This window comes from Oncorhynchus clarkii, chromosome 32 (genome assembly GCF_045791955.1).
Source record: "Oncorhynchus clarkii lewisi isolate Uvic-CL-2024 chromosome 32, UVic_Ocla_1.0, whole genome shotgun sequence".
Lineage (NCBI taxonomy): Eukaryota > Metazoa > Chordata > Actinopteri > Salmoniformes > Salmonidae > Oncorhynchus > Oncorhynchus clarkii.
This window is the reverse complement of record NC_092178.1, coordinates 36,116,697-36,144,409: the sequence shown is the minus strand read 5'-3', so window position 1 is coordinate 36,144,409 and position 27,713 is coordinate 36,116,697. Positions and strand designations below refer to the sequence as shown.

General features: G+C 43.2%; 2 protein-coding genes and 1 long non-coding RNA gene across 4 annotated transcripts; 2 read left to right on the top strand and 1 right to left on the bottom strand.

Moving 5' to 3' along the window:
• The first annotated feature begins 5,834 nt into the window (after nucleotides 1-5,834).
• On the top strand, nucleotides 5,835-9,905 carry LOC139392384 (UTP23 small subunit processome component). The gene is made up of 3 exons (XM_071140342.1): nucleotides 5,835-6,319; nucleotides 6,407-6,578; nucleotides 7,266-9,905. Exons 1-3 carry the CDS (start codon nucleotides 6,132-6,134, stop codon nucleotides 7,653-7,655), a joined length of 750 nt encoding a protein of 249 aa, XP_070996443.1. The 5' UTR covers nucleotides 5,835-6,131; the 3' UTR covers nucleotides 7,656-9,905.
• Nucleotides 8,008-24,689, bottom strand: LOC139392382 (RAD21 cohesin complex component b). 2 transcript variants are annotated; one of them, XM_071140340.1, is made up of 14 exons: nucleotides 24,557-24,689; nucleotides 23,344-23,537; nucleotides 22,932-23,061; nucleotides 22,536-22,635; nucleotides 21,583-21,689; nucleotides 21,041-21,253; nucleotides 17,976-18,095; nucleotides 17,725-17,853; nucleotides 17,260-17,483; nucleotides 16,823-16,970; nucleotides 16,368-16,513; nucleotides 15,974-16,141; nucleotides 10,305-10,388; nucleotides 8,008-10,165 (listed from the first exon to the last, which is right to left on the bottom strand). In XM_071140340.1, exons 2-14 carry the CDS (start codon nucleotides 23,485-23,487, stop codon nucleotides 9,974-9,976), a joined length of 1,905 nt encoding a protein of 634 aa, XP_070996441.1. In that variant the 5' UTR covers nucleotides 23,488-23,537; nucleotides 24,557-24,689; the 3' UTR covers nucleotides 8,008-9,973. The 2 variants fall into 2 exon arrangements, with proteins under 2 accessions (XP_070996441.1, XP_070996442.1); XM_071140341.1 differs by lacking the exon at nucleotides 24,557-24,689 and having other exon boundaries at nucleotides 23,344-23,427; nucleotides 23,479-23,546.
• A 760-nt stretch (nucleotides 24,690-25,449) lies between these two features.
• On the top strand, nucleotides 25,450-25,785 carry LOC139392385 (uncharacterized). The gene is made up of 3 exons (XR_011629664.1): nucleotides 25,450-25,467; nucleotides 25,574-25,631; nucleotides 25,718-25,785. It is a non-coding gene; the product is annotated as an uncharacterized lncRNA (long non-coding RNA).
• The last annotated feature ends 1,928 nt before the right edge of the window (nucleotides 25,786-27,713 follow it).

Here is a 27,713-nt window from a genome sequence, read left to right as displayed (position 1 = left end):
ATTTCAAATAGGCTTTACGGCAAAAGCACCACAAACGATTGTTAGGTCAGAGCCAAGTCACAGAAAAACACAGCCATTTTTCCAGCCAAAGAGAGGAGTCACAAACATCAGAAATAGAGATAGAATTAATCACTAACCTTTGATGATCTTCATCAGAGGACACTCATAGGACTTCATGTTACACAATACATGTATGTTTTGTTCGATAAAGTTCATATTTATATAAAAAAACTCAGTATACATTTACATTTGTTCAGTAGTTCGAAAAACACCCGGTAATTTTGCAGAGAGACACAATTTACTGAAATACTCATAATAAATGTTGATGAAAATACAAGTCTTAAACAGTGTAGATACACTTCTCCTTAATGCAACCACTGTGTCCGATTTCAAAAAAGCTTTACGGAAAAAGCAAAGCATTCAATAATCTGAGTACGGCGCTCAGAGCCCAAACAAGCCAAAAAGATATCCGTCATATTGTGCAGTCAACAGAAGTCAGAAATAACATAAATATTCACTTACCTTTGATGATCTTCATCAGAATGCACTCCCAGGAATCCCAGTTCCACAATAAATGTTTGTTTTGTTCAATAATGTCCATCATTTATGATCAAATAGCTACTTTTGTTGGTGCGTTTTGTAAACAAATCCAAACTCACAAAGCGCGTTCACTAGGAGCAGACGAAATGTCAAAAGTTCCTTTACAGTCTGTAAAAACATGTCAAACGATGTATAGAATCCATCTTTAGGATGTCTTTAACATAAATCTTCAATAATGTTCCATCTGGAGAATTCCTTTGTCTGTAGAATTGCGATGGAATAGAGCTTGCTCTCACGTGAATGAGCGTCACGAGCTCAAGGCATTCTGGCAAACCTCTGACTCATTCTCCTCTCATTCGGCCCCACTTCACAGTAGAAGCATCAAACAAGGTTCTAAAGACTGTTGACATCTAGTGGAAGCCTTAGGAAGTGCAACATGACCAATATCCCACTGTATCTTCAATAGGGAATGAGTTGAAAAACGACAAACCTCAGATTTCCCACTTCCTGGTTGGATTTTTTCTCAGGTTTTTGCCTGCCATATGAGTTCTGTTATACTCACAAACATCATTCAAACAGTTTTAGAAACTTCAGAGTGTTAATATGCATAATATACATATATTGCATATATTAGCAACTGGGACTGAGTAGCAGGCAGTTTACTCTGGGCACCTTATTCATCCAAGCTACTCAATACTGCCCCCAGCCATAAGAAGTTAAAATCCCCAGCTACAATAAATGCGGCCTCAGGATTTGTGGCTTCCAGTTTGCATGAAGTCCAGTGAAGTTATTTGAGGGCCGTAATGGTATCGGCTTGAGGGAAAATATACACGGCTGTGACCGAAGAGAGTTCTCTTGGGAGGTAATACAGTCAGCATTTGATAGTGATGTATTCTAGGTCGGGTAAACAAAAGAACTTGAGTTCCTGTATGTTATCCCAATCACACCATGAGACGTTAATCATGAAACATACACCTCTGCCCTTGTCATCCTGGAGAGATATTTATTTCTGTCTGTGCGATGAACTGAGAACCCAACTGACTGGACGGACTCAGACTGTATATCCCGAGAGAGCCATGTTTCCCGTGAAACAGAATATGTTACAATTCCTGATGTCTCTCTGGAAGGAAGTACTCGCCCAGAGCTCGTCAACTTTATTATCCAGAGACTGAACATTAGCGAGTAATATACTCAGAAGTGGTGGGTGGTGTGCGCGCATCCTAAGTCGGACTAGAAGACTACTCCGAGTACCTCTCCTCCGCTGGCGGTGTTTTGGATCAGTCTCTGGAATCAGTTTAATTGCCCTGGGGGGTACAAACAAAAGATCCAATTCGGGAGAGTCATATTCCTGGTCGTAATGCTGGTGAGTTACAGTCGCTCTGATATCCAATAGTTTTTCCCAGCTGTATGTAATAACACAAAATAAAATACTGCAAAGTTTCCTAAGCTAGAAGCACTGCAGCCCTATCTGTCAACACCATTTTGATTAGTCGTCACTGACGATCTGAAATGGTCCACCCACACAGACAGTGTGATGAAGAAGGTGCAACAGCGCCTGTTCAACCTCAGCAGGCTGAAGAAATTTGGCTTGGCCCCAAAAACGCTCACAAACTTTTATAGATGCACAATTGAGAGCATTCTGACGGGCTGTATCACCGCCTGGTACGGCAACTGCAATGCCCGCAACCACAGGGCTCTCCAGAGGGTGGTGCGGTCTGCCCAACGCATCACCGGAGGCAAACTACCTGCTCTCAAGGACACCTACAGCACCCAATGTCACAGGAAGGCCAAAAAGATAATCAAGGACATCAACCACCCAAGCCACAGCTCGTTCACCCGGAAGGTGAGGTCAGTACAGGTGCATCAAAACTATGACGAGAGACTGAAAAACAGCTTCTATCTCAAGGCCATCAGACTGTTAAATAGCCATCACTAGCCGGCTTCCACCCAGTTACACAATCCTGCACCATAGAGGCTGCTGCCCTATATACAAATAAACTGGGAATCACTGGCCACTTTAATAATGGAACACTAGTCAGTTTAATAATGTTTACATACTGCTTTACTCATCTCATATGTATATACTGTGTTCTATTCTACTGTATTTTAGTCAATGCCTCTTCGATATTGCTAATATTTATATATTTCTTAATTTCGTTCTTTTACTTTTAGATTTGTGAATTTTTGTGAATTGTTAGGAACTACTGCACTGTTGGAGCTAGTGTAACAGTATAAGTTTAGACCGTCCCCTCGCCCATACCCGGGCGCGAACCAGGGACCTTCTGCACACATCAACAGTCACCCTCGAAGCATCGTTACCCATCGCTCCACAAAAGCCGCGGCTTTTGCAGAGCAAGGGGAACTACTACTTCAAGGTCTCAGAGCAAGTGACGTCGCTGATTGAAACGCTATTTAGCGCACACCGCTAACTAAGCTAGCCGTTTCACATCCGTTACACTCACCCCCCTTTTGACCTCCTCCTTTTCCGCAGCAACCAGTGATCCGGGTCAACAGCATCAATGTAACAGTATAATTTTTAAACCGTCCCCTCGCCCATACCCGGGCGCGAACCAGGGACCCTCTGCACACATCAACAACAGACAACCACGAAGCATCGTTACCCATCGCTCCACAAAAGCCGCGGCTTTTGCAGAGCAAGGGGAACTACTACTTCAAGGTCTCAGAGCAAGTGACGTCGCTGATTGAAACGCTATTTAGCGCACACCGCTAACTAAGCTAGCCGTTTCACATCCGTTACACTAGGAACACAAGCATTTCGCTACACCCACAATATAGTCTGCTAAATATGTTTGTGACCAATCAAATGTGATTTTATGGCCTTATACAGCTCGTTGAGTGCGGTCTTAGTGCCAGCATCGGTTTGTAGTGGTAAATAGACGGCTACGAAAAATATAGATGAAAACTCTCTTTGTAGATAGTGTGGTCTACAGTTTATCATGAGGTACTCTACCTCAGATGAGCAATAACTCGAAACATCTTTAATATTACACATTGCGCACCAGCTGTTATTGACAAATAGACACACGACCACCCCTCGTCCTACCAGACGTAGCTGTTCTGTCCTGCCAACGCATGGAAAACCCAGCCAACTGTATATTATCCGTGTCATCGTTCAGCCACGACTCGGTGAAACATAAGATATTACAGTTTTGAATGTCGTGTTGGTAGGTTAGTCTTGAGCGAAGATCATCCCGTTTATTTTTCGGTGATTGCACATTGGCCAAAAGAACGGGTGGTAGAGGCGGGTTACCCACTCGCCAACAAATTCTCACAAGGCACCCCTGTATTTCTGTATTTTTTTCACGCAATTTACAGGGATTTGGGCCTGGTCTCGGAGAAGCAGTATATCCTTCACATCAGACTCATTAAAGAAAAAGTGTTTGGCCAGTTTGAGGTGAGTAATTGCTGTTCTGATATCCAGAAGCTATTTTCGGTCATAAGAGATGGTAGCAGCAACATTATGTACAAGTTACAAACAATGTGAGAGAAAAAACACACAAAATAGCACAGTTGGTTAGGAGCCTGTTCCACTTTTTAAAAAGTGCCACTTTTTAAAAAGTGGAACAGCCCACCTCATTTTTCTTAATATATCAGCAGTACTTCACAGCACATAACGGAACTGACTTGAGACAGGAACAAAAGTTGGTAAAATGGGCAGGCTGGAAAAAGATGGCGGAAGTGGACAATGAAGTGGATTCTGAATCCAGTGGCACTAGAATCAAGGAGAATTGGAGTATTGTCCAAAATTATGGAAAACGGAGCAAAGTAATGTACAGTGATGAGAATATTCCTTTGTATCTAGTAGAAGTACAGTTTGTTAATGAGGAGTAGTTGAGCAGATTTCCAATATTGAAGAAACCATTTGAGATATCCAAACTGGTGGAGAGAGTGCTGGGTAAAGTGAAGGCTGTGAAGATCACGAGAGGTTGGGCTTGTTTAGATTTTTGTGCTTCTGTGGATCAGAAGGAATGTGCATTGCTTCTCACCCGATTTGATAAGTTTGAAGTGTTGTGTGTGTGTGTGAGGCCGTTGGTAAAAGGACACAGTTCTGAGTAATAATCCACGATTTACTAAATAAATGGTAAGATTCAAACAAGGAACATATACAATAAACTAAAGCACAAACAACGAGATCCCACATGACAAACAATAACGCACAAAACAGAGACGGAAATCAGTGGGTTAAATAATGAACATAATTAATGGAATGGAAACCAGGTGTGTAAATAATCAAGACAAAACAAAACAAAAATGAAACGTGGTGGTGGTGTCTAGAAAGCCTGTGACTTCGACCGCAGAACACCGCAGAAGAAGGAGAGGGACCAACTTCTGCAGAAGTAGTGACAGTGCGTCTCTTCGGACAGGGCACCCCTTAAGGAGGTTAAATCTGGCGACTTGTGTGAAGTTGATTTTGAAGAAATTAAAAATATTCCTGTAGTGATTGATGCATGTCTGAGATTCGTGTGGTGAAAAATTGAAGAGTCTATCTGTTCTTTGATTTTTTTTAAATGGTGTCTCTCCCTACTCAAGTGCAGTTGGGGTATATAAACTACAGAGTCAGAGCATTTATCCCAAGACCAATGTAGTGTGGTCATTGTTAAGCTTTTGGTCATGTTTCAAGTGTTTGCAGAAGGGAGAAGCCGAGATATCCAAGTTGTGGAAAATATCAAATCATGTGTTTTAAAAGTGAGGAAAATGTGACATGTTGCAATTGTGGTGGGAACCATGAAGCTACATCTTTTGATTGCCCGACAAGGGCGAAAGAGAATGAGGTGGCCAAAGTCAGGGCTGTCCAGAGCATGTCATATGCAACAACTGTTAAAAGAGTTGAGGGTTTGATTGGTGCTCCTGAAGAGTCCATGGTGCTGCATAGGCCTTCACTGCAGGCTGCAGGGGTTGCCTTTCACCAACAGGACCCTGACATTTTAAAGGTTAAGAAGGTGGACTTTGTGGCATTTATAGCTATGGTGATTAATGGCACTGCCAAGGTGGGGATAAGGTCCAGGAATGTAGATATAATTGTGGATGCAGCAGAGCGGTTCCTGGGACTGAAAGATTTCTTGGTGGAGGAGTTACATGGAGCCTGAGAAGGGAGATTTGAAAGAAGGAAGAAGTGGGAGTTTTGTTTTTGTTAATATACTATTTTTATTTGGGTGGATTAAATTAGTGTCCCTGTCCCTATATCGTATGGATTTTCTTTTTTACCTTGTTTTGGTTTTCAACCCGTCCAGTTGGAGGCGGCAATGCAACTTTTGGGGTCGTAAGTCAGCCATAAAAGCCACAGAAGAAGAAGAAACAGAAGTCTTGATTCTGACGTTTTGTTTCCAGACGAACATATTCAGCTGTTACTCAACAAAGGAAACGTGTGTTTATATTTTCCAAGCAATTTGATTTTATTGGTTATGAATCCGTGTGTACTAGTAAACCGATACTGACGAAAATTTACAGAACATACGTAATGCAATTGCGTCCATTTGAGTGATATTTGTGTGTGATTTTTCAGGAATAATTCTGTCAGACAAGCTCGTTAGCTCTTTTTAGTACATTCTTGGGCTAGCGAACTAGCCACAATGACGATCAAACGACAAAAGAAAGCCAAGAAAAACATCAATTTCTACAAACATAACTTCAGTTTTAGAGAGCCCTTTCAAATTCTCATCGACGGGACGTTTTGCCAAGCGGCTCTGAAGAATAAGATTCAAATCAAAGAGCAGATGCCGAAATACCTCATGGGGGAGGTGCAACTTTGTACTACAAAGTGAGTGGGGTTTGGTGTTGTAGTAAATGTCACACTGTCGTGAGTTTTACCCAATGACAGTTTTTTTTGTAACCTTATGTCCTACAGTTGTGCATTGAAGGAACTCGAATCACTGAAAGACCTCTATGGTGCCAAACTCATCCTGCAGCGGTATCAGGTTAGGAACTGCAAGCATTTCAAGAACCCAGTCTCTGCGTCAGAGTGTCTGCTCTCCATGCTGGAAGGGACCAATCCACACCACTACTTTGTTGCCACACAGGTAAGTGTTATGTCATATCTTTACTTACCTGGGTCAATCAATGGTCCTGTCTCCCTGCTCAGACCTTGCATGCATCAACCGATGGTTGCATGCCACATCATTGACTGCCAAATTGCTGTAACACGGGGTCATGTTCTTCTGCTTAGACATTGCTGATGCATGCCAGATCTTACAATACCTGGATTGGTATCAGCTCCCGAGTGGCGCAGCGGTCTAAGGCACTGCATCTCAGTGCAAGAGGCGTCACTACAGTTCCTGGTTCGATTCCAGACTATCACATCCAGCCGTGATTGGGAGTTCCATAGGGTGGCACACAATTGGCCCAGCTTCGTCCGGGTTTAGCCAGAGTAGACCGTCATTTGTAAATAAGAAATTTGTTCTTAACTGACTTGCCTAGTCAAATAAAGGTAAATAAAGTAACCATATCATATGTTATAGCAATATGGTGCCCTTGATGACGTGCTACGCAACCATTGTTTGATGCATGCAACGTCTGAGCAGGGGAACACGACTATGTGGTTAGCTGATAGGTAAAATACCTATCTAGGCGTTGTAGGTTTTGGCATGCGTCAGCAACGCTTGTCACCTCAGGATCAACAACCAATAGTGCCGCCCACTTAACCGCATGCATCCAGTCTATACCACATTTTTATATTCACCTCTTCATGTCGGATGTTTAATTTCTAGGACCAAGAGCTGACAGCAGGCCTGAAGAAGATCCCAGGCGTGCCTCTTATGTATATCATCGTCAACACCATAGTGTTGGACAAGCCCAGCCAATGCTCGGTTAGCCATGTGGAGGCTGTGGCTCTGGGAGAGATGGTCACCCCAGCCCAGCAGCAGAGCATCAACAGCCTGAAGGAGGTGCAGGGGATCGGACAGGATGGAGAGCGCCGGGGCAAGAAGCGTAAGAGGAAAATATCCAATCCCAACCCGCTCAGCTGCCTAAAGAAGAAGAAAAAACAGCCACCGACGCAGCCTCTTAAGACTGAGAAGAAGAAACGGAACCGTCAAAGGAAACGCAGCAAGCCAGAGGGAGGCGAGGGTCCATCCCTCAAACCGCTCCCAAACCCTTAGTGTGGTGGGAAGAAGGCTCCCAAAAGTTGAAATTTGAACAGCTGAATGTAAATGTATACCTCTTTTTATAGATAAATTACTGTTTATATCTTTACTAAACACATTTGCCAGATCAAAGGCATCTCATTGGAATTCAAGAGATCCAACTTCAAATGTCTGGAGAACATATTTTGAAGAAGCACACAATGAATTCAGTCTTTGTATTGCGTTCATGACGTCATGTTTCTAAAAATGTATCCTCAAACAGTTCACTATCAGAAGGTATTGATATTCTAAGTCATTATTATAGTTATTATACCCAGTTTGCTGGCTCAATGAACCAGCTATGAAAAGGATCGTCATTGACATGAACTGTTACCAGTATTCATTTTATTAGAAAACTTACATCAGTTGCTGGGGCTCAGGACTACAAGCATGGCATCAAACATCTGAGTTAGAACACATTTTAGCAACAGTATCTACAATATATCATTTTGGGTTTTATACAAAAAGGAAAATGCAAGTTTACTGGCACATAGTTTAAAAGGGGATGCACTGAAACATTACATCATATACAATTTCAGAGGGAGTCCGTGGATATCAAAACAATGCATTCATTGTAAAGGTGGTCAGAAAACTATAAATCTACTTGTCCTCTGCAGCTATGAACCATGATAAGACGAGCAATAGCATATTCAAGAATGACTCGCAACGAGTCTATGCAAGTTTCCATCAAAACTGTTTTAATTAATGAATACCAAATTAAAGTTTTCTATATACCAGAGATTTCTTGACATTCAGCTGCATCAAAGTTGAATTAAATGTAGTTTCCTGACACCCACTGGGCTGAGTTGTCTTGAAATTTAGAGTGTGATGAAAATGACAATGGCTTCAAAATATGTTAAAGATGCAGCGTTTAAGTCTAATTCTGACCAAACCATTAACATCTGCATTAGATAGTTGATACGAGTATTTTCATTGTCACAGTATGTGACTTAAAACAAAGGTAATTATTCAAGAAATACAATTTCAGGAGCAATTAATTGGAATAAAGTATATTTCAAAATGGAGCATGCAATAAAGAGTAGTTATTTTTAAAATCTACATGATCCTCAAATCACCACAACAACGGAGACATTTTAAATGTCAGACATTTGAAAATATAAAGTACAGTCAAGAGACACAAGCACTTGTAAACACAGAATTAAAAAACGAACCCATTGGAATGCTTGAAACTACTAAGCTACCGTTGGTCTTCAAGATAAGATTGCTGGTGTGTTTCAGAAACTTGCCCAGTAGTACACGCTTCTTTTAGCTAAAGGGTATAAAACATGAAACCTTTTTTTTATGGGAGGGAAATGGAACCTCTGAATGCAACACATGATTGGATTATCGCTCACATTCTATCAAAACATAAAGAGCTTTCATTGGATAACAAAAGCCAAAGACAGGAGGCATACAATAATCCCACCAATCATGACATTCAGTGACTTCACCCCCCCCCCCCACCAACCGCCACTTGACCTTTCAATTAAAAAAAAAATCTCAAGACAAAAAAGCACATACTGAACAAAAAATATAAACGCAACATGTAAAATGTTGGTCCCATTTTTCACGAGCTGAAAGAGTTCCCAGACATTTTCCATACGCACAAAAAAACAATTTCTCCAATTTTGGGCACAAAGTTGTTTACATCGCTGTTGGTGAGCATTTCTACCTGGCAGGCATGGCATATCAAGAAACTGATTAAACAGCATGATCATTACACATGTCCACTGTGTGCTGGGGACAATAAAAGCCCACTAAAATGTGCAGTTTTGTCACATAACACAATGTCTCAAGTTTTGAGGGAGCGTGCAATTGGCATGTTGACTGCAGGAATGTCCACCAAAGCTGTTGCCAGAGAATTCAATACACATTTTTCTACCATAAGTTGTTTTATGCACATCGTCATTTTAGAGAATTTGGCAGTACTTCCAACTGGCCTCACAACCACAGACCAGGTGGAGCCACACCAGCCCAGGCTTCTTCACCTGCGGGTGGGGGGGATGTGCTGAGAAGTATTTATGTCTATAATAAAGCCCTTTTGTGGGGGAAAAACTAATTGGCTGGACGTGGCTCCCCAGTGGGTAGGCCTATGCCCTCTCAGGCCCACCCATGGCTGCGCCCCTGCCCAGTCGTGTGAAATCCATAGATTTGAAAATGTTGCCAGTTGTATTTATATTTTTGTTCAGCGTAGGTAAAAAAAAAAAAAAAAAATGTATATGCACAGTGTTAGAGAACTAAATAACATTCTATACAAAACAACAGTTTTAGAGTAAAAGCATCCAGTGTCGAGTCTAGATTAGGTGGAAGCGGGCTCCAGGGGTGGCGATGATGTCGCTGTAGTGGTCTGTCTGGTTGAGCTCAACCGCCTGCTGCTTCTTCAGAACCAGGAAGCTGTAGAACTTGGCGGCAGCCTGCTTCTTGTTGTTGTTCCTGCACAGATCCAGCAGGCTAATTTGCTGGGCCCCCGTCTTGGCCATCACCCTCTGTTGAAGGGAAGGAGAGAACAGGTGCGTCACGGTTAAAGACCCGTTTCTGGTTAGAAATGTTGGGGTTGTTCACTTGGTGAGTCACAACAATTAGTACAGTTCTTAGTGCTCTTGTAGAAGCTCTCCTATGACATACCTGTAGGCCGTGGAGCATCTGCTGGGTTCTCTTGTTCCACCTCCTCTCCTCTCGGGCCTGTTCTCCGGCCTGACCTTCCTCATCCTTTCATGGAACACACATAACATTAACTCTACATAAATAATACACTTTGGCTAATGTACAAGCAATGCAAGACCGTAAGAGACATGCTTCTGCGTACTCCTAGGCCTACAGTGCCTTCAGAAAGTATTAATACGCCATTACTTATTCCACATTTTTTGTTGCAACCCGAATTCAAAATGTATTAAAATAGATTTCTCACCCATCTACACACAATTTTATTGAAAATGAAATACAGTAAAATCGTAAATGTTGGGCGGAGTTCCAATTTATCCCAAAGGTGTTCGATGGGGTTGAGGTCAGGGCTCTGTGCAGGCCAGTCAAGTTCTTCCACACCGATCGACAAACCATTTCTGTATGTACCTCGCTTTGTGCACGGGGGCATTGTCACACTGAAACAGGAAAGGGCTTTTGCTGGAACTAAGGTGCCTTATTCCTCCTCCACCAAACTTTACAGTTGGCACTATGCATTTTAGGCAGGTAGCGTTCTCTTGGCAATCGCCAAACGCAGATTCGTCATCAGACTGCCAGATGGTGAAGCATGATTCATCACTCCAGCGAATGTGTTTCCACTGCTCCAGAGTCCAATGGCGGCAAGCTTTACACCACTCCAGCCAACGCTTGGCATTGCGCACAGTGATCTTAGGCTTGTGTGCGGCTGCTCGGCCATGGAAACCCATTTCACGATGCTCCCGATGAAAAGTTATTGTGCTGATGTTGCTTCCCAAGGCAGTTTGGAAGTCGGTAGTGAGTGTTGCAACCGAGGACAGAATTTCCTATGAGCCATGCACTTCAGCACTTGGCGGTCCCGTTCTGTGAGCTTGTGTGGCCTACCACTTGGTAGCTGAGCTGTTGTTGTTCATAGACGTTTCCACAATAACAACTTACAGTTGACCGGGGCAGCTCTAGCAGGGCAGAAATTTAACAAATTGACTTGTTGGAAAGGTGGCATCCTATGACAGTGTCACGTTGAAAGTCACTCAGCTCTTCGGTAAGGGCCATTCTACTGCCAATGTTCCCTATGGAGATTGTATGGCTGTGTGCTCGATTTTATATACCTGTCAGCAATGGCTGAAATAGCCAAATCCACTAATTTGAAGGGGTGTCCACATACTTTTAAATATAAACTACCGGTGAAAAGTTTGGGGTCACTTAGAAATGTCCTTGTTTTTGAAAGAAAATAAAAACAATTTTACATTAAAATAACATCAAATTGATCAGGAATACAGTGTAGACATTGTTAATGTTGTAAATGACTATTGTAGCTGGAAATGACATTTGTTTTATTGAATATCTACACAGGTATACAGAGGCCCATTATCAGCAACCACTCCTGTGTTCCAATGGTACGTTGTATTAGCTAATCAAAGTTTATAATTTTATTTATCTTTTTTTATCCTTTTTTCTCCCCAATTTTGTGCTATCCAATTGGTAGTTAGTCTTGACTCATCGCTGAAACTCCCGTACGGACTCGGGAGAGGCAAAGGTTGAGAACCGTGCGTCCCCCGAAACACAACCCAACCAAGCCGCACTGCTTCTTGACACAATGCCCACTTAAGACGGAAGCCAGCCGCACCAATGTGTCAGAGGAAACACCGTACACCCGGTGACCGTGTCAGGGTGCATTGCGCTCGGCCCTCCCCTAACCCGGACAACGCTGGGCCAATTGTGCACCACCCCATGGTTCTCCCGGTCACGGTCGGCTGCCACAGAGCCTGGACTCGAATCTCTAGTGGCACAGCTAGCACTGCGATGCAGTGTCTTAGACCACTGTTCCACTCAGGAGGCCCAAGTTTATAATTTTAAAAGGCTAATTGATCATTACAAAACCTTTTTGCAATTATGTTAGTGCAGCTGAAAACTGTTGTTCTGATTAGAGAAGCAATAAAAATGGCCTTCTTTAGACGAGTTGAGTATCTGGAACATCAGCATTTGTGGGTTCGATTACAGGCTCAAAATGGCCAGAAACAAATAAACTTTTTTCTGAAACTCGTCAGTCTATTCTTGTTCTGAGAAATGAAGGCTATTCCATGTGAGAAATTGCCAAGAAACTGAAGATCTCGTACAACACCGTAACTACTCCCTTCACAGAACAGCGCAAACTGGCTCTAACCAGACTAGAAAGAGGAGTGGTGTCTAGTTTGAGAAACAGACGCCTCACAAGTCCTCAACTGGCAGCTTCATTAAATAGTACCCGCAAAACACCAGTCTCAACGTCAACAGTGAAGAGGCGACTCCGGGATGCTGGCCTTCTAGGCAGAGTTGCAAAGAAAAACCCATATCTCAGACTGGCCAATAAAAATAAAAGATTAAGACGGGCAAAAGAACACAGACACTGAACAGAGGAAGATTGGAAAAAAAGTATTATGGACGACGAATCTAAGTTTGAGGTGTTCAGATCACAAAGAAGAACATTCTTGAGACAGAAAAAATGAAAAGATGCTGGAGGAGTGCTTGACGCCATCTGTCAAGCATGATGGCGGCAATGTGATGGTCTGGGGTGCTTTGGTGGTGGTAAAGTGGGAGATTTGTACAGGGTAAAAGGCATCTTGAAGAAGGAAGGCCATCTCTCCATTTTGCAACGCCATGCCATACCCTGTGGACGCCGCTTAAATTGGAGCCAATTTCCTCCTACAACAGGACAATGACCCAAAGCACAGCTCTAAACTATTCAATAACTATTTGGGGAAAAAGCAGTCAGCTGGTATTCTGTCTATTATAGAGTGGCCAGCACAGTCACCGGATCTCAACCCTACTGAACTGTTGTGGGAGCAGCTTGACCGTAAGAAGTGCCCATCAAGCCAATCTAATTTGCGGGAGGTGTTTCAGGAAGCATGGGGTGAAATCTCTTCAGATTACCTCAACAAATTGACAACTAGAATGCCAAAGGTCTGCAAGGCTGTAATGGCTGCAAATTGAGGATTCTTTGACGAAAGCGAAGTTTGAAAGACACAATTATTATTTCAATTAAAAATCATTATTTATAACCTTGTCAACGTCTTGACTATATTTCCTATTCATTTTGCAACTCATTTCATGTATGTTTTCATGGAAAACAAGGACATTTCTAAGTGACCCCAAACTTTTGAACGGTAGTGTATAAGTCTCAAAGAGCACTCCACACCTGGATTTTGCAACATTTGCAAATAATTATTTTCAAAATTCTTCAAGCTCTGTCAAATTGGTAGTTGATCATTGCTAGACAACCATTTTCAGGTTTTGCCATAGATTTTCAAGCAGATTTAAGTCAAAACTGTAACTCGGCCACTGTCTTCTTGGTAAGCAACTCCAGTGTAGATTTAGCTTTGTGTTTTGGGTTATTGTCCTGCTGAAAAGTGAATTAATCTCCCAGTGTCTGGTGGAAAGCAGACAACCAGGTTTTCCTCTTGCATTTTGCCTGTGCTTAGCTTCATTCCGTTTATTTTTTATCCTGAAAATCTCCCCAGTCCTTAACAATTACAAGAATACCCATAACATGATGCAGCCACCACTATGCTTGAAAATATGGAGCGTGGTACTCAGTAATGTGGATTGGATTTGCCGCAAACAACATGTTGTATTCAGCACAAAAAGTGAATTGCTTTGCCACATGTTTTGCAGTATTACTTTAGTACCTTGTTGCAAACAGGATGCACGTTTTTGAATCTTTTTTATTCTATACAGGCTTCCTTCTTTTGACTGTCAATTAGGTTAGTATTGTGGAGTAACTACAATGCTGTTGATCGTCTGACACTGCAGGATTTGAGTCCCTGGCGGCGTAGTGTTACTGATGGTAGGCTTTGTTACTTTGGTCCCAGCTTTCTGCAGGTCATTTACTAGGTCCCCCCGTGTGGTTCTGGGATTTTTGCTCACCGTTTTTGTGATCATTTTGACCCCACGTGGTGAGATCTTGCGTGGAGCCCCAGATAGAGGGTGATTATCAGTGGTCTTGTATGTCTTCCATTTCCTAATAATTGCTCCCACAGTTGATTTCTTCAAACCAAGCTGCTTACCTATTGCAGATTCAGTCTTCTCTATTGCAGATTCAGTCTTCCCAGCCTGGTGCAGGTCTACAATTTTGTTTCTGGTGTCCTTTGACAGCTCTTTGGTCTTGGCCATAGTGGAGTTTGGAGTGTGACTGTTTGAGGTTGTGGAAAGGTGTCTTTTATACTGATAACAAGTTCAAACATGTGCCATTAATACAGGTAACGAGTGAAGGACAGAGGAGCCTCTTAAAGAAGAAGTTACAGGTCTGTGAGAGCCAGAAATCTTGCTTGTTTGTAGGTGACCAAATACTTATTTTCCACCATAATTTGCAAATAAATTCATTAAAAATCCTACAGTGAGTTTCTGGATTTTTTCTCCTCATTTTGTCTGTCATAGTTGAAGTGTACCTATGATGAAAATTACAGGCCTCTCATCTTTTTAAGTGGGAGAACTTGCACAATTGGTGGCTGACTAAATACTTTTTTGCCCCACTGTATATATTCTTAATTTCATTCCTTTAGATTAGTGTGTATTGTTGTGAAATTGTTAGATATTACTGCACTGTTGTAGCTAGAAACACAAGCATTTCGCTACACCCGCAATAACATCTACTAAACATGTGTATGTGACAAACCAAATGTGATTTAATTTGAATAGGTGCCCTTCTTTGCGAGCCATTGGAAAACCTCCCTGAGTCTTTGTGGTTGAGGGACCTTACAGATCATTTTATGTGTGTGGTACAGAGATAAGGCAGTCGTTTAAAAATCATGATAAACACTATTATTGCACACAGAGTGAGTCCATGCAACTTATGTGACTTGTTTAGCGAATTTTTACTCCTGAACTTATTTAGCCTTGCCATAACAAAGGGATTAAATACTAATTGACTCAAGACATTACAGCTTTTACTTTAAGTAATTTGTAAAATAAATAGAAAACATAATTCCACTTTGACATTATGGGGTAGTGTGTGTAGGCCAGTGATAATATTTGTAACAAATGTTTATCTACTGGCTTCCTAAGTTGCGTAGCGGTCTAAGGCACTGCATCGCCGGCTTTACTTGGCTCATCGCACTCTAGTGCCTCCTTGTGGCGGGCCGGGCACCTGCAGGCTGACTTCAGTCGTCAGTTGAGCGATGTTTCCTTCGACACATTGGTGCAGCTGGCTTCCGGGTTGAGTGGGTAGGTGTTAAGAAGCGCAATTTGGCAGGTCATGTTTCTGAGGAAGCATGACTCAATCGCCATCTCTCCCAAGCCCATTGGGGAGTTGCAGCGATAAGACAAGATCGTAATTGGATATCAAAAAATTGGGGAGAAAAGGGGGGTAAAATACAAAACAATTATAAAATCTATTTTAAATTCAGGCTGTAACACAACAAAATGTGGAAAACGTCAAGGGGTATGAATACTTTCTGAAATCTCTGTACATATTTAGCTTCCTTTTGCAAGCTAAGACAGAATAGATCAGTGGTCATCCGCCATGGTCCAAGAGAGCCACATTGTCTTTAGGATACGCAATTCCATCAGCTGTTTAGTTCTTACTTGGAACACAAGTCTACACACCCTGTAGCTCTCCAGGACCAGGAGGGGTGGCAGTGACCTCCGGCACATCTTTATCTCACCTCCTCGTCTGAGTCGTCCTCTCCTTCCTTCTTGTCCTTTTTCTCCCCTATCAGGTCCAGCTCGGGGAACTGGCTGAGGTTGGTGCTGTCCTCAGGGGGCAGCTCCACCGTTATGTCCAATTGCTGGGACACACCTGAATGGTTGGCAGCCTGTTCCAGAGTACCCATCTGGATAGAGAGAGAATAAGAATGTTTGAGTGGTTGAGTAGGGGGTTGAGTATGGGCAAAAGGTAGAAGGTCATACTTCTACTATCAAAAAGCACTAATGAGATCTTCCAGTGGATACAATATCAAACCCCAACAAGCCTTATATGCTTGACAAACTGCCTTTGAAAGTTTCCCTAGCCATAGTTAAACAGGGCTTGAGCGAAGAGAGGAGGAAAGAGGCACTCACGGGCAAGGCTGGCTCTGTGTCCTGGGCCTTGCGTTTCTGGCCGTGCATGGAGGAGGGTGGGGGCATGACTGACTCGTCCAGGGTGGTCCTGCTGCCCTCCATGGCCGATGCCTGCAGTACACTGGGCTCCTCCAGGATGGTCTGGTCTGGAGCGCATACAATTACACACAGACAGAACATTAAACTACAGTAATCAAAGAAAGGTATTGAGTACAAGTACATGAGTGTTATGGATGAGGATCAGATGAAGTGCTTATGTCAGATTGGGAGTCTGTCTGTTCCACTGGAGTTGAAGAAATTCCAATAGTACTACTTTGAGTGTATCTACTTTGAATACCAGCCTATGTCTTAATGTGACCATGTGGAGAGTTGGCCCTCTAGCCTACAATGGCATCTACTGTAGAGGAATGCACTGTTGACATTCGGCAGTGAGTTAACTGAGTGGAGTATCTCACCGATGATGTCCCTCTGCATGACCTCCTCTCTGGGCACCTCAGGGTTCTCCAGGTCCTTCAAGAACTCATCCAGGCTGTCTGCCTCACCTCCCTTCCGCCTCTTCCTCATGTCATCTGGAACCAGGGGGGTCAGGGTGCGGGTGAACATCTACAGAAAGAGAAAGAGAGGGGGAGAAAGAGAGAGAGGATAGAGTCAGTGTTAGGCTAGGTAGAAACAACAATGCACAAAACCCCTAAAAATAGTGGCTACATTATGTCCTCACAAACTGATTGTTGAGAATAGAAACATATAGAAAAGCTCTAATGAAATAGATTTAGGAATTAACATAAACACATCTGGGGGGGGAAACAGAAAAGCCATTGCCAGGTGCTGGATTGAACACAATAACAGTACACAGCCCTTGTTTGTCTAACTACCAGACCAGTTGCTGGGTTACCTTGAGAAGCCTGCTGTTCCAGAGGGGCTGTGCTGGCAGAGAGAAGAGCTTCTCCACGCCTCCCGTCTCTTTCCACATCATCAGCTTCTTGGTGGGCGGCGCAAGGTCCAGAGTGGTGACGATGTCAGAGTAGTCGCTGAGCTGGGCACGGATGGTCTTGCTATCCAGCTCCTTCAGGTTGTCCACAATCAGCTTCCTCTTCCTCTTGGCTTTGGTTTCCTTCACTGTGAGGAGTAAAGAGAAAATAACTTGTAAGTGAATAGTGACATTTGGTGGCAGCAGTGGGATCCAGGGTGGTAGGGGTGCCTTGAAGAACAAGCAGGTGTTGAAGATCTTTTGTGTGCTACTAAACTCCAAGACGAGAGCAGTGGTGCTCCTAAGTGAATACGTTATGGCATAGATCTATGTGATGTAGTGACATACATAATATGACTATCAGAATTTGAGAGATTGTGGGCTGCTGACCTGTGATGTCGATGGGCTCCAGGGCGAAAGCCTCCTCCTCGTTGTGCACCAGCGTGGTCTGCTCTGTCTGGTCCTGCATGGCGGGCAGGGGCTCTGCTGGGCCTGAGTCTGGGCTGTCTGGACCTCCCGCTATACACACAACATTTAGAAAAATATAAAAACATACAATACCTAATACAAAAGAGTTCGCTTAGACCATGTTGTTCGAAACATTGTTATGGGAACAGCATATGGTAAGTGTTGCAACTTACGTGAGAGGGCATCAAAGTCATCTTCGACATCGTGTTCCTGCAGCCTCAGCACGCTCTCTGTGATGGCGGGAGGGTCATCGAAAATGCCACCCCCATCCTTGTTACTTAGGAGCTTGTCAACTAGAAACAGGCATGAAAGTGGCAATGCTCAGCAGGAATTAAAGCTGTAATATGTAACTTTTTGGGCAAACTGACCAAATTCACATAGAAATTTGAGTTATAGATCTGTGATTCATTGAAAACAAATCTTTAAAAGTATATATGTTCTAGGTGTGCTATTTCTATGCTTCCTATTCTTAAGTTTCGTTTTTCGATTAAATCTGTATTGCTGAAGTTATTGCATGATTGAAATTTAAACTTAATTTTCAATTGAGCTGACATGTAGCATTTAAGGCGTCCGCAGGCTTCCCATCTGAAATAGTCCGGAAGAGTTGGTACATATATTCTGACTACATTTTGTGACGTTTTTGTTTGTTCTGGTCTTCGGCAATTTATTTTTTGGGCTGTTCGTGCACACACAAAAATGTCTTGAGGCAAGCCGGTAGCCGAAGTCTACAACTCTTCATCGGTCACTGGTCAACAGCAGTTCAACGGCTCAGACACAAGACCTAAGTGGCAGGTTCTACAGACAATCACGGACTACAAAAATAAAATCAGCCACATCACAGACACTGACGTCTTGCTTCCAGACAAACTAAACACCTTCTTTGCCCGCTTTGCGGACCACACAGTGCCACCAAGGACTGTGGGCTCTCCTTCTCCGTGGCCGACATGAGTAAGACATTTAAACGTGTTAACCCTCGCAAGGCTGCCGGCCCAGACGGCATCCTTAGCCACGTCTTCAGAGCATGCGCAGACCAGCTGGTTGGTGTGTTTAAGGACATATTCAATCTCTCCCTATCCCAGTCTGCTGTCCCCACATGCTTCAAGATGGCCACCATTGTTCCTGTACCCAAGAAGGCAAAGGTAACGGTACTAAATGACTATCGCCCCGTAGCACTCACTTCTGTCATCATGAAGTGCTTTGAGAGACTAGTCAAGGATCATATCACCTCCACCCTAGACCCACTTCAATTTGTATACCGCCCCAATAGGTCCACAGGCCGCCATCACACTGCCCTATCCCATCTGGACAAGGGGAATAGCTATGTAAGAATGCTGTTCATTGACTACAGCTCAGCATTCAACACCATAGTACCCTCCAAGCTCATCATTAACTTTGAACTTTGAGGCCCTGGGTCTCAACCCCGCCCTGTGTGATTGGGTCCTGGACATCCTGACGGGCAGCCCCTAGGTGGTGAAGGTAGGAAACAAGATCTCCACTTCGCTGATCCTCAACACTGGGGCCCCACAAGGGTGCATGCTCAGCCCCCTCCTGTACTCCCTGTTCATCCATGACTGCGTGGCCATGCACGCCTCCAACTTGATCAAGGTTGCAGATAACATTAGTAGGCTTGATCACCAACAACGACGAGACAGCGTACAGGAAGGAGGTGAGGGCCCTGGGAGTGTGGTGTCAGGATAACCACCTCTCACTCAACGTCAACAAAACAAAGGAGATGATAGTGGACTTTAGGAAACAGCAAAGGGAGCACTCCCCTATCCACATCGAAGGGACAGCGGTGGAGAAGGTGTAAAGTTAAGTTCCTCGGCGTACACATCACGGACAAACTGAAATGGTCCACCCACACAGACAGTGTGGTGAAGAAGGCGCAACAGCACCGCTTCAACCTCAGGAGGCTGAAGAAATTTGTCTTGTCACCTAAAATCCTCACAAAATTTTACAGATGCACAATTGAGCTTCCTGTCGGGTTGTATCACAGCCTGGTATGGCAACTGCACCACCCACAACCGCAAGGCTCTCCAGAGGGTGGTGCGGTCTGCACAACGCATCACCGGGGGCAAACTACCTGCCCGCCTGGACACCTACAGCACCCGATGTCACAGGAAGTCTAAAAATATCATCATGGACAACAACCACCCGAGCCACTGCCTGTTCACCCCGCTATCATCCAGAAGGCGAGGTCAGTACAGGTGCATCAAAGCTGGGACTGAGAGACAGCTTCTATCTCAAGGCCATCAGACTGTTAAACAGCCATCACCAGCACAGAGAGGCTGCTGCCTACATACAGACTTGAAATCATTGGCCACTAACAAAGGGATCAGTAGTCATTTTATTAATGTTTACATGTCTTGCATTACTCATCCCTTATGTATATACTGTATTTTATACCATCTATTGCATCTCGCCTATGCCGCTCGGATGTCATTCCATCCTTTTACTTAGATGTGTGTGTTATTAGGTAGTTGTTGTGGAATTGTTAGATTACTTGTTAGATATTGCTGCACTGTCGGAACTAGAAGCACAAGCATTTCGCGACACTCGCAATAACATCTGCTAACCATGTGTATATGACCAGTAAAATTTGATTTGAACAGATGGGACTCTTCAATGAAGTGTTTGTTGTAATTCAACGAGAGACTAATCATTTTCATGCACCGTTTTTCACTTGAGAAATACTGCATCTTAGTTAGATGTGAAATTGTGCGACTAAGATCCTCTGCAAAAAAGGAAAAATTAATGACAGATTTCTCGAGTTATCTTAGATTAGATCTGGCTACGGCGTCTTAAGATGAACGAACAGTACTATTGGCACTAAGGTCTATTAAGGGAGTCAAGCACACTCGTTCGGTTCATCTAGCTGAGTTCAGCTAGGCGCCAGTCGAACTGAATCATACAGAAGGCTTTACCATGAATGCAGTCTCCGACGAAACAGGAACATTGTCTTTAAATTTCTATGGCGCTGTATGTAGCGCAGCTCTTCAGCACTACAGATTGAATCAAGCCACAGGGTTTTTACACCAGATACAACCATTATGTAAACAATCAATTGGCCACATTAGTCATGGAGGAGGCAAGGGCTATGTCCCATTTACTTCTCCTTCCTCCCACACCTGTGCACACTTCAGGAGGAAGGGGATATTATTGAAACGCACCCAAGGAGACAAGGAAAGAAAGAATTTGGTCATAGCCCCAACCCAGGTTATCCTTCCTTTCTTCTTACCCAGCATGCCTCCTTCGCTGTCAGCCATGGGGATCTCTCCAAAGTCATCTTTGTACTGGTCGTCATACTCCAGGTGGTTGGACTTGTCTGTGATCTGGGCCTCAGAGGTCTCTGGGTCTAGGAGCAGGTTGGAGGCTGATGCACCGTGGATGATGTCCCCCTCGAAGGCACTCTCTTCCCGCATCATCTCCCGGTCATCCATCCCAAAGTCAGCTGGAGGGGAGAAAACACTGAATATGTTAGAATGAGTTTTCGGGATGTGTATGTACAGCAGTAATGAGTGGCGGGCTTTGTCACACTGGGAAGGGAGGAGCTTGGAATAGACTGGAGTATGGGTGCATTTCAATAATCTGCCTGGATATGAAACTATGGTGAAAACATGGTAGACCACTACCAAGCATTTGCTATCACCTATCCATATCAGTGCAGATGAGGTAAAGGAGATGAAAAAGGAAGCAACTACAGACTATTGAGATGCAGCCATGGTTTAGGTCGAGGAGTGAGATGGTGAAAGGATTGGACTGGGAGGCCTGGCTACATACCGAAGTCAATCTCCTGCAGCAGGTTCAGGTTGCCCACCTCCTCCCTCATGGTGATCTCTTCCACTCGACTCTGGTTCAATGTGAACTGCTTGGTTACGTCGATGTCACTGCAAATACAACATAAATCACTACCACTGAGCAAAGAAACACCTAGTGCGCTGGGTACAAGCAAACCGTTACCAGTAAGAGCATACAGAACTCCTGCAGGAGACTGAAAAGATTTGGCATGGGTCCTCAGATCCTCAAAAAGTTCTACAGCTGCACCATCGAAATCATCCTGACTGGTTGCATCACCGCCTGGTTTGGCAAGTCCTCTATATCCGACCGCAAGGTGCTACAGAGGGTAGCGTGTACAGCCCAGTACAACACTGGGGCCAAGCTTCCTGCCATCCAGGGACCTCTATACCAGATGGTGTCAGAGGAAGGCCCTAAAAATTGGCATACTGTTCTTTCTGCTACCACATGGCAAGCGGTACCAGAGCGCCAAGTCTGGGCCCAAAAGGCTCCTTAACAGCTTTTACCCCCAAGTCATAAGACCGCTGAACAATTAATCAAATGGCCACATGGACTATTTGTATTGACCCCCCTTTACGCTGCTGCTACTACTCTGTTTATTATGTATGCATAGTCACTTTACCCCTACATACATGTACATATGACCTCAATTACCTTGACTAACCTGTACCCCCACACATTGACTCAGTATCGGTATCCCCTGTATATAGCCTTGTTATTGTGTTACTTTTTTAACTTTAGTTTATTTCACAAATATTTTATCACTCTGCACTGTTCGCTAAGGGCTTGTAAGTACGCATTTCACGGTAAGGTCTACTACACCTTTTGTATTCGGCTCATGTGACAAATCAAATTTGATGCGAACATATACATCAATGGAGACACAGCACTCATCAGAGCTTCATGGCAAATCTCAAATGATGACATGCAGGACTCACTCTAGGTCTGGTAGTGGTTGGTCGAAGTCGTGGAACTCTTCTGGCATGGTGATGGCGTTGTAGGCAGCTTCTCTGTTCTCCTCTGGCAGATCCACCACACCTGAAAGGACAGGGATGGAGGCAGGGGTCAGGCCAGCTCAAACCCACATAGTACACAGCCATAACATCTACCAACAATGTTAGTACTGTCTAGCAGCCCAGTGTGCCACTCACAAGTTTCATATTGGGACTCTTTTCAGGGGCCCCAATTTCAGTTCATTCAACAATATATGCCAACTAACAGTAAAATTAAGATTTAAAGTAGATGGCTGTTGAGCCAAACTGTAACTAAGAGTCTTGAATGTAAATCAACAAAGAAGATGTTGGACCAGTCCAGCCGCCTAGCCAATATATTACCTGGTCTGAAGGCCATCTTGATCTTGATGAAAGCCTCGTTACAGTCAGCCAACAAGTACTTGGCTTTCCTGTTGTAGATCCTCACCACCCCCAGGAGCAGATGACCTGATGTACGCAGGGCCATTTTCACCTGGATAAATACATAATAAGAAAGAATGTAATTGAATCTAACACCGTTCAGAAATACATTTACCCCCTATGGCAAGATAATTCACTTCAAATCTCTAGTACGCTCATCTACCAAGCCCTGACCCACAGCAAGTGTGTTGAAAATGTACACACTTCTACCGGTTCACGCAACACTAGTCTGTCAAAGTACCCTTAGAGCAGCATTAACCTAGTGGAGACTAGAGAGCGCAGCACATGACAGAAACACATAATAGAAGCGCTGTATGGATAATAGCTTGTTTACCTTGGGGCAGATGATGCTCTCCACACTGCTCTCCAGGTTGCATTCAAACACATGAGCCTTGGTGAGCTTCTTATCCCAGTGGGCCGCTAGCCAGATCTTGGCCAGCGGCCCACGCTTGCTGAGTACAAAGTGGGCGTAAAACATTGACCCAGCACCTTCTCACCCAAGGGGGGAGGAGGGGACGGGACCGCCGACTTGCAGGGACAAAGGTTAGAGACTGCTGTTAGAAAAAACGTCCAGTCACAAGAGGTAATACACTTTGATGGTCATATTGAATATGGAAAGATTGGACTTTCAGAAATAAATTTTATATTGCCACGCATTAACCGTCATTTTTATACTACTTCATTACTCAATATCTGTCAAAGTAACATTTGAGTGTGTCATCAGTCCTCGGTGCTGGCAGACCAACGACACTCACACTATATTGCATGACGAAAGTGCGTTGTGGATGAATGTTAATAAAATGGATGAACAACAATGATTGAATACTCAGAAATTAAATTAAGTAATTAAATAACAAACTCAAAATTGCGCAATTTTGTGATTTGTTTACCTGACCGAATAATTTACGGCTACATCTGTCAAACTAACTAGCTTCAAGTAGCGACTGAGGCCCAATCTGGTCATTGTCCTGATTATTTGGTACCCTCCATGGAGGTGGAGGATTTGTGTTGGTCTTGATACCGACAGAGTTCGTTTTGTAAATTTAACAACATATGATACTTATTAAACACATCGAATATTTATTAACAATGCACAACTAGCTCTGTCATAAAAAAAAGTATGACTACAACTAAGTGAGTTAGGAACCAATCGTTTAGATTGTAAAAAAATACAAAATAATAACGGGGCCTCGGCGCGAGCCAAACAACAGCCCCGATAGCTATCTTTGTGGGTTTTGCAGGAGACGTGAGCGCCAGTGGTACATATTTGTACGTTTTGGTACAATATTGCGTTCCAGATTAATAAACAAATGTGAAGCTAGCTAAATACCCACAGTACAACAGGTAAATAGCTAGTATACTAGGCTAGCTAATGTTACCGAGCAGTGTGTGCGACGTAATCAACAACCCCGTGTCATTTCCAAAACAGAGCGCGTATTCTGATAAGATTTTTGGTTTGTGTATACCATTTTTTTTTTAATCTAACATGCAAAACATTTGCTATATTCCAGTAGTTGAACGTATATTTAAAATGTAAATCAACTCACCAATTACGCTCCAATTTTTCGGGGCGGCTGTACTGTAGTTTACTTTTTCCACCCCTCCTCTTCCTCCTCCCACTGAAAACAAACAAGATGGCAGCAACCATTTTTGGTCTCTTGCACGGAGAAGCCCCTGACTGCAGTGTGCAGTTCTGGGCCGGGCTCAATGTGGGCGGAGTCATTCTTCGGGGCCGGGCTCAATGTGGGTGGAGTCAAACGCGTTTAACCAAAACATTTCCCGGTCTCCTTCAAGGTCACCCAAGTTCTTAATCGAACCTGACCTACATGGATAAAAATATAAACCATGGAAGTAAGTGAGACTGTCATTATGCATAATGTACTTTGTAATATTCATGTTATACCAGTACAGTGGTACATTTTCATATGACCAACTACCGCACCGATGTTAGCATGGGTTAATTAGCGCCCATTTGCACGTGAGGGAATCTGCTCTCAATGAGGGAATCTTATTTGGACAAATTTGCCTACTTGAGCAGTAAGCCTAGGTTTGTAGTCATGTAATCAATTTGATTTTCTGTGTTCAATGTATGCCTTATTGTGTTTGACTGGCTTTAAACGTGTATTGTTGATGCCATTCCCTTAGTTACACATAGCGAGTCTACACAGCCTACACATAGTATATACAATAATGAAATCATTATTATTATTATTTACGATTATCATTATTTTTGTTATCATACCTATCAAACTTAACAACCTACTCTTTAACTGTACATTGCAATGGAAGCACAGTGTGATTTCACTGAGTTATGTATAAATTATGAAATATTCATCACTAGTGCATATAATGTTTTTGGGATACCCATCCGATTGTGTGATTTTCTTTTTCAAAGGAAAACATGCAGCAAATTAGGCCATGGTGGCGCCTAGTTCTCCTGCAGAACTTTCCCAATGCCGTAAGTATTGAACATCATAAAAACGTTTCATTTGCATCCTTAAAATCACTTGTTTCACTGACCTGAATATATTTTCATATTGAATGTATGTCATTCACTCACTAAGGTCTGAAGAAGAGAGGTTGAAAGATCGAAAAAGGCGGCAAAAACAAAACGCACTACAGGTAGGAGTCGTATGATGAGTGGTATAGTCTTAAACCAATGTTTAAAGACTTAAACCGCCCCCCCCCCCCCCTCCAATATATTTTAGGATGATGTAGAAGACGCCCCGAGAAGTCACAGCATGTCACTTCAGCATCCAGCTCTGCAGGATCAGGTACTGTATAGGGTATTAGCTAAAGTAAGGTGCATTCTTGTACAGTGCCTTGCAAAAGTATTCGGCCCCCTTGAACTTTGCGACCTTTTGCCACATTTCAGGCTTCAAACATAAAGATATAAAACTGTATTTTTTTGTGAAGAATCAACAACAAGTGGGACACAATCATGAAGTGGATGACATTTATTGGATATTTCAAACTTTTTTAACAAATCAAAAACTGAAAAATTGGGCGTGCAAAAATATTCAGCCCCCTTAAGTTAATACTTTGTAGCGCCACCTTTTGCTGCGATTACAGCTGTAAGTCGCTTGGGGTATGTCTCTATCAGTTTTGCACATCGAGAGGCTGAATTTTTTTTCCCATTCCTCCTTGCAAAACAGCTTGAGCTCAGTGAGGTTGGATGGAGAGCATTTGTGAACAGCAGTTTTCAGTTCTTTCCACAGATTCTCGATTGGATTCAGGTCTGGACTTTGACTTGGCCATTCTAACACCTGGATATGTTTATTATTGAACCATTCCATTGTAGATTTTGCTTTATGTTTTGGATCATTGTCTTGTTGGAAGACAAATCTCCGTCCCAGTCTCAGGTATTTTGCAGACTCCATCAGGTTTTCTTCCAGAATGGTCCTGTATTTGGCTCCATCCATCTTCCCATCAATTTTAACCATCTTCCCTGTCCCTGCTGAAGAAAAGCAGGCCTAAACCATGATGCTGCCACCACCATGTTTGACAGTGGGGATGGTGTGTTCAGCTGTGTTGCTTTTACGCCAAACATAACGTTTTGCATTGTTGCCAAAAAGTTCAATTTTGGTTTCATCTGACCAGAGCACCTTCTTCCACATGTTTGGTGTGTCTCCCAGGTGGCTTGTGGCAAACTTTAAACAACACTTTTTATGGATATCTTTAAGAAATGGCTTTCTTCTTGCCACTCTTCCATAAAGGCCAGATTTGTGCAATATACGACTGATTGTTGTCCTATGGACAGTCTCCCACCTCAGCTGTAGATCTCTGCAGTTCATCCAGAGTGATCATGGGCCTCTTGGCTGCATCTCTGATCAGTCTTCTCCTTGTATGAGCTGAAAGTTTAGAGGGACGGCCAGGTCTTGGTAGATTTGCAGTGGTCTGATACTCCTTCCATTTCAATATTATCGCTTGCACAGTGCTCCTTGGGATGTTTAAAGCTTGGGAAATCTTTTTGTATCCAAATCCGGCTTTAAACTTCTTCACAACAGTATCTCGGACCTGCCTGGTGTGTTCCTTGTTCTTCATGATGCTCTCTGCGCTTTTAACGGACCTCTGAGACTATCACAGTGCAGGTGCATTTATACGGAGACTTGATTACACACAGGTGGATTGTATTTATCATCATCAGTCATTTAGGTCAACATTGGATCATTCAGAGATCCTCACTGAACTTCTGGAGAGAGTTTGCTGCACTGAAAGTAAAGGGGCTGAATAATTTTGCACGCCCAATTTTTCAGTTTTTGATTTGTTAAAAAAGTTTGAAATATCCAATAAATGTCGTTCCACTTCATGATTGTGTCCCACTTGTTGTTGATTCTTCACAAAAAAATACAGTTTTATATCTTTATGTTTGAAGCCTGAAATGTGGCAAAAGGTCGCAAAGTTCAAGGGGGCCGAATACTTTCGCAAGGCACTGTATACACATCCCTAGAGGTTCCTTTACATTACTTATTGACCACAATCTGTTTTCTTTCTAGGTGATACTGAAAACAAAATGCACGGTGAGCTGTGAACTGGTTATGTAGTCTACTGTGTGTAATGCTGAAAGCTTGATGCATGGCAAGACATAATAGTTGTGATGACTTGAGTAGTTATATATATATATATATATATCACTGAAAACCCCTTTTAGTAATAGTGGCTTTTGTTTGCATGGTGGTATTGTGAAAGTAGGTTGTAATTTGA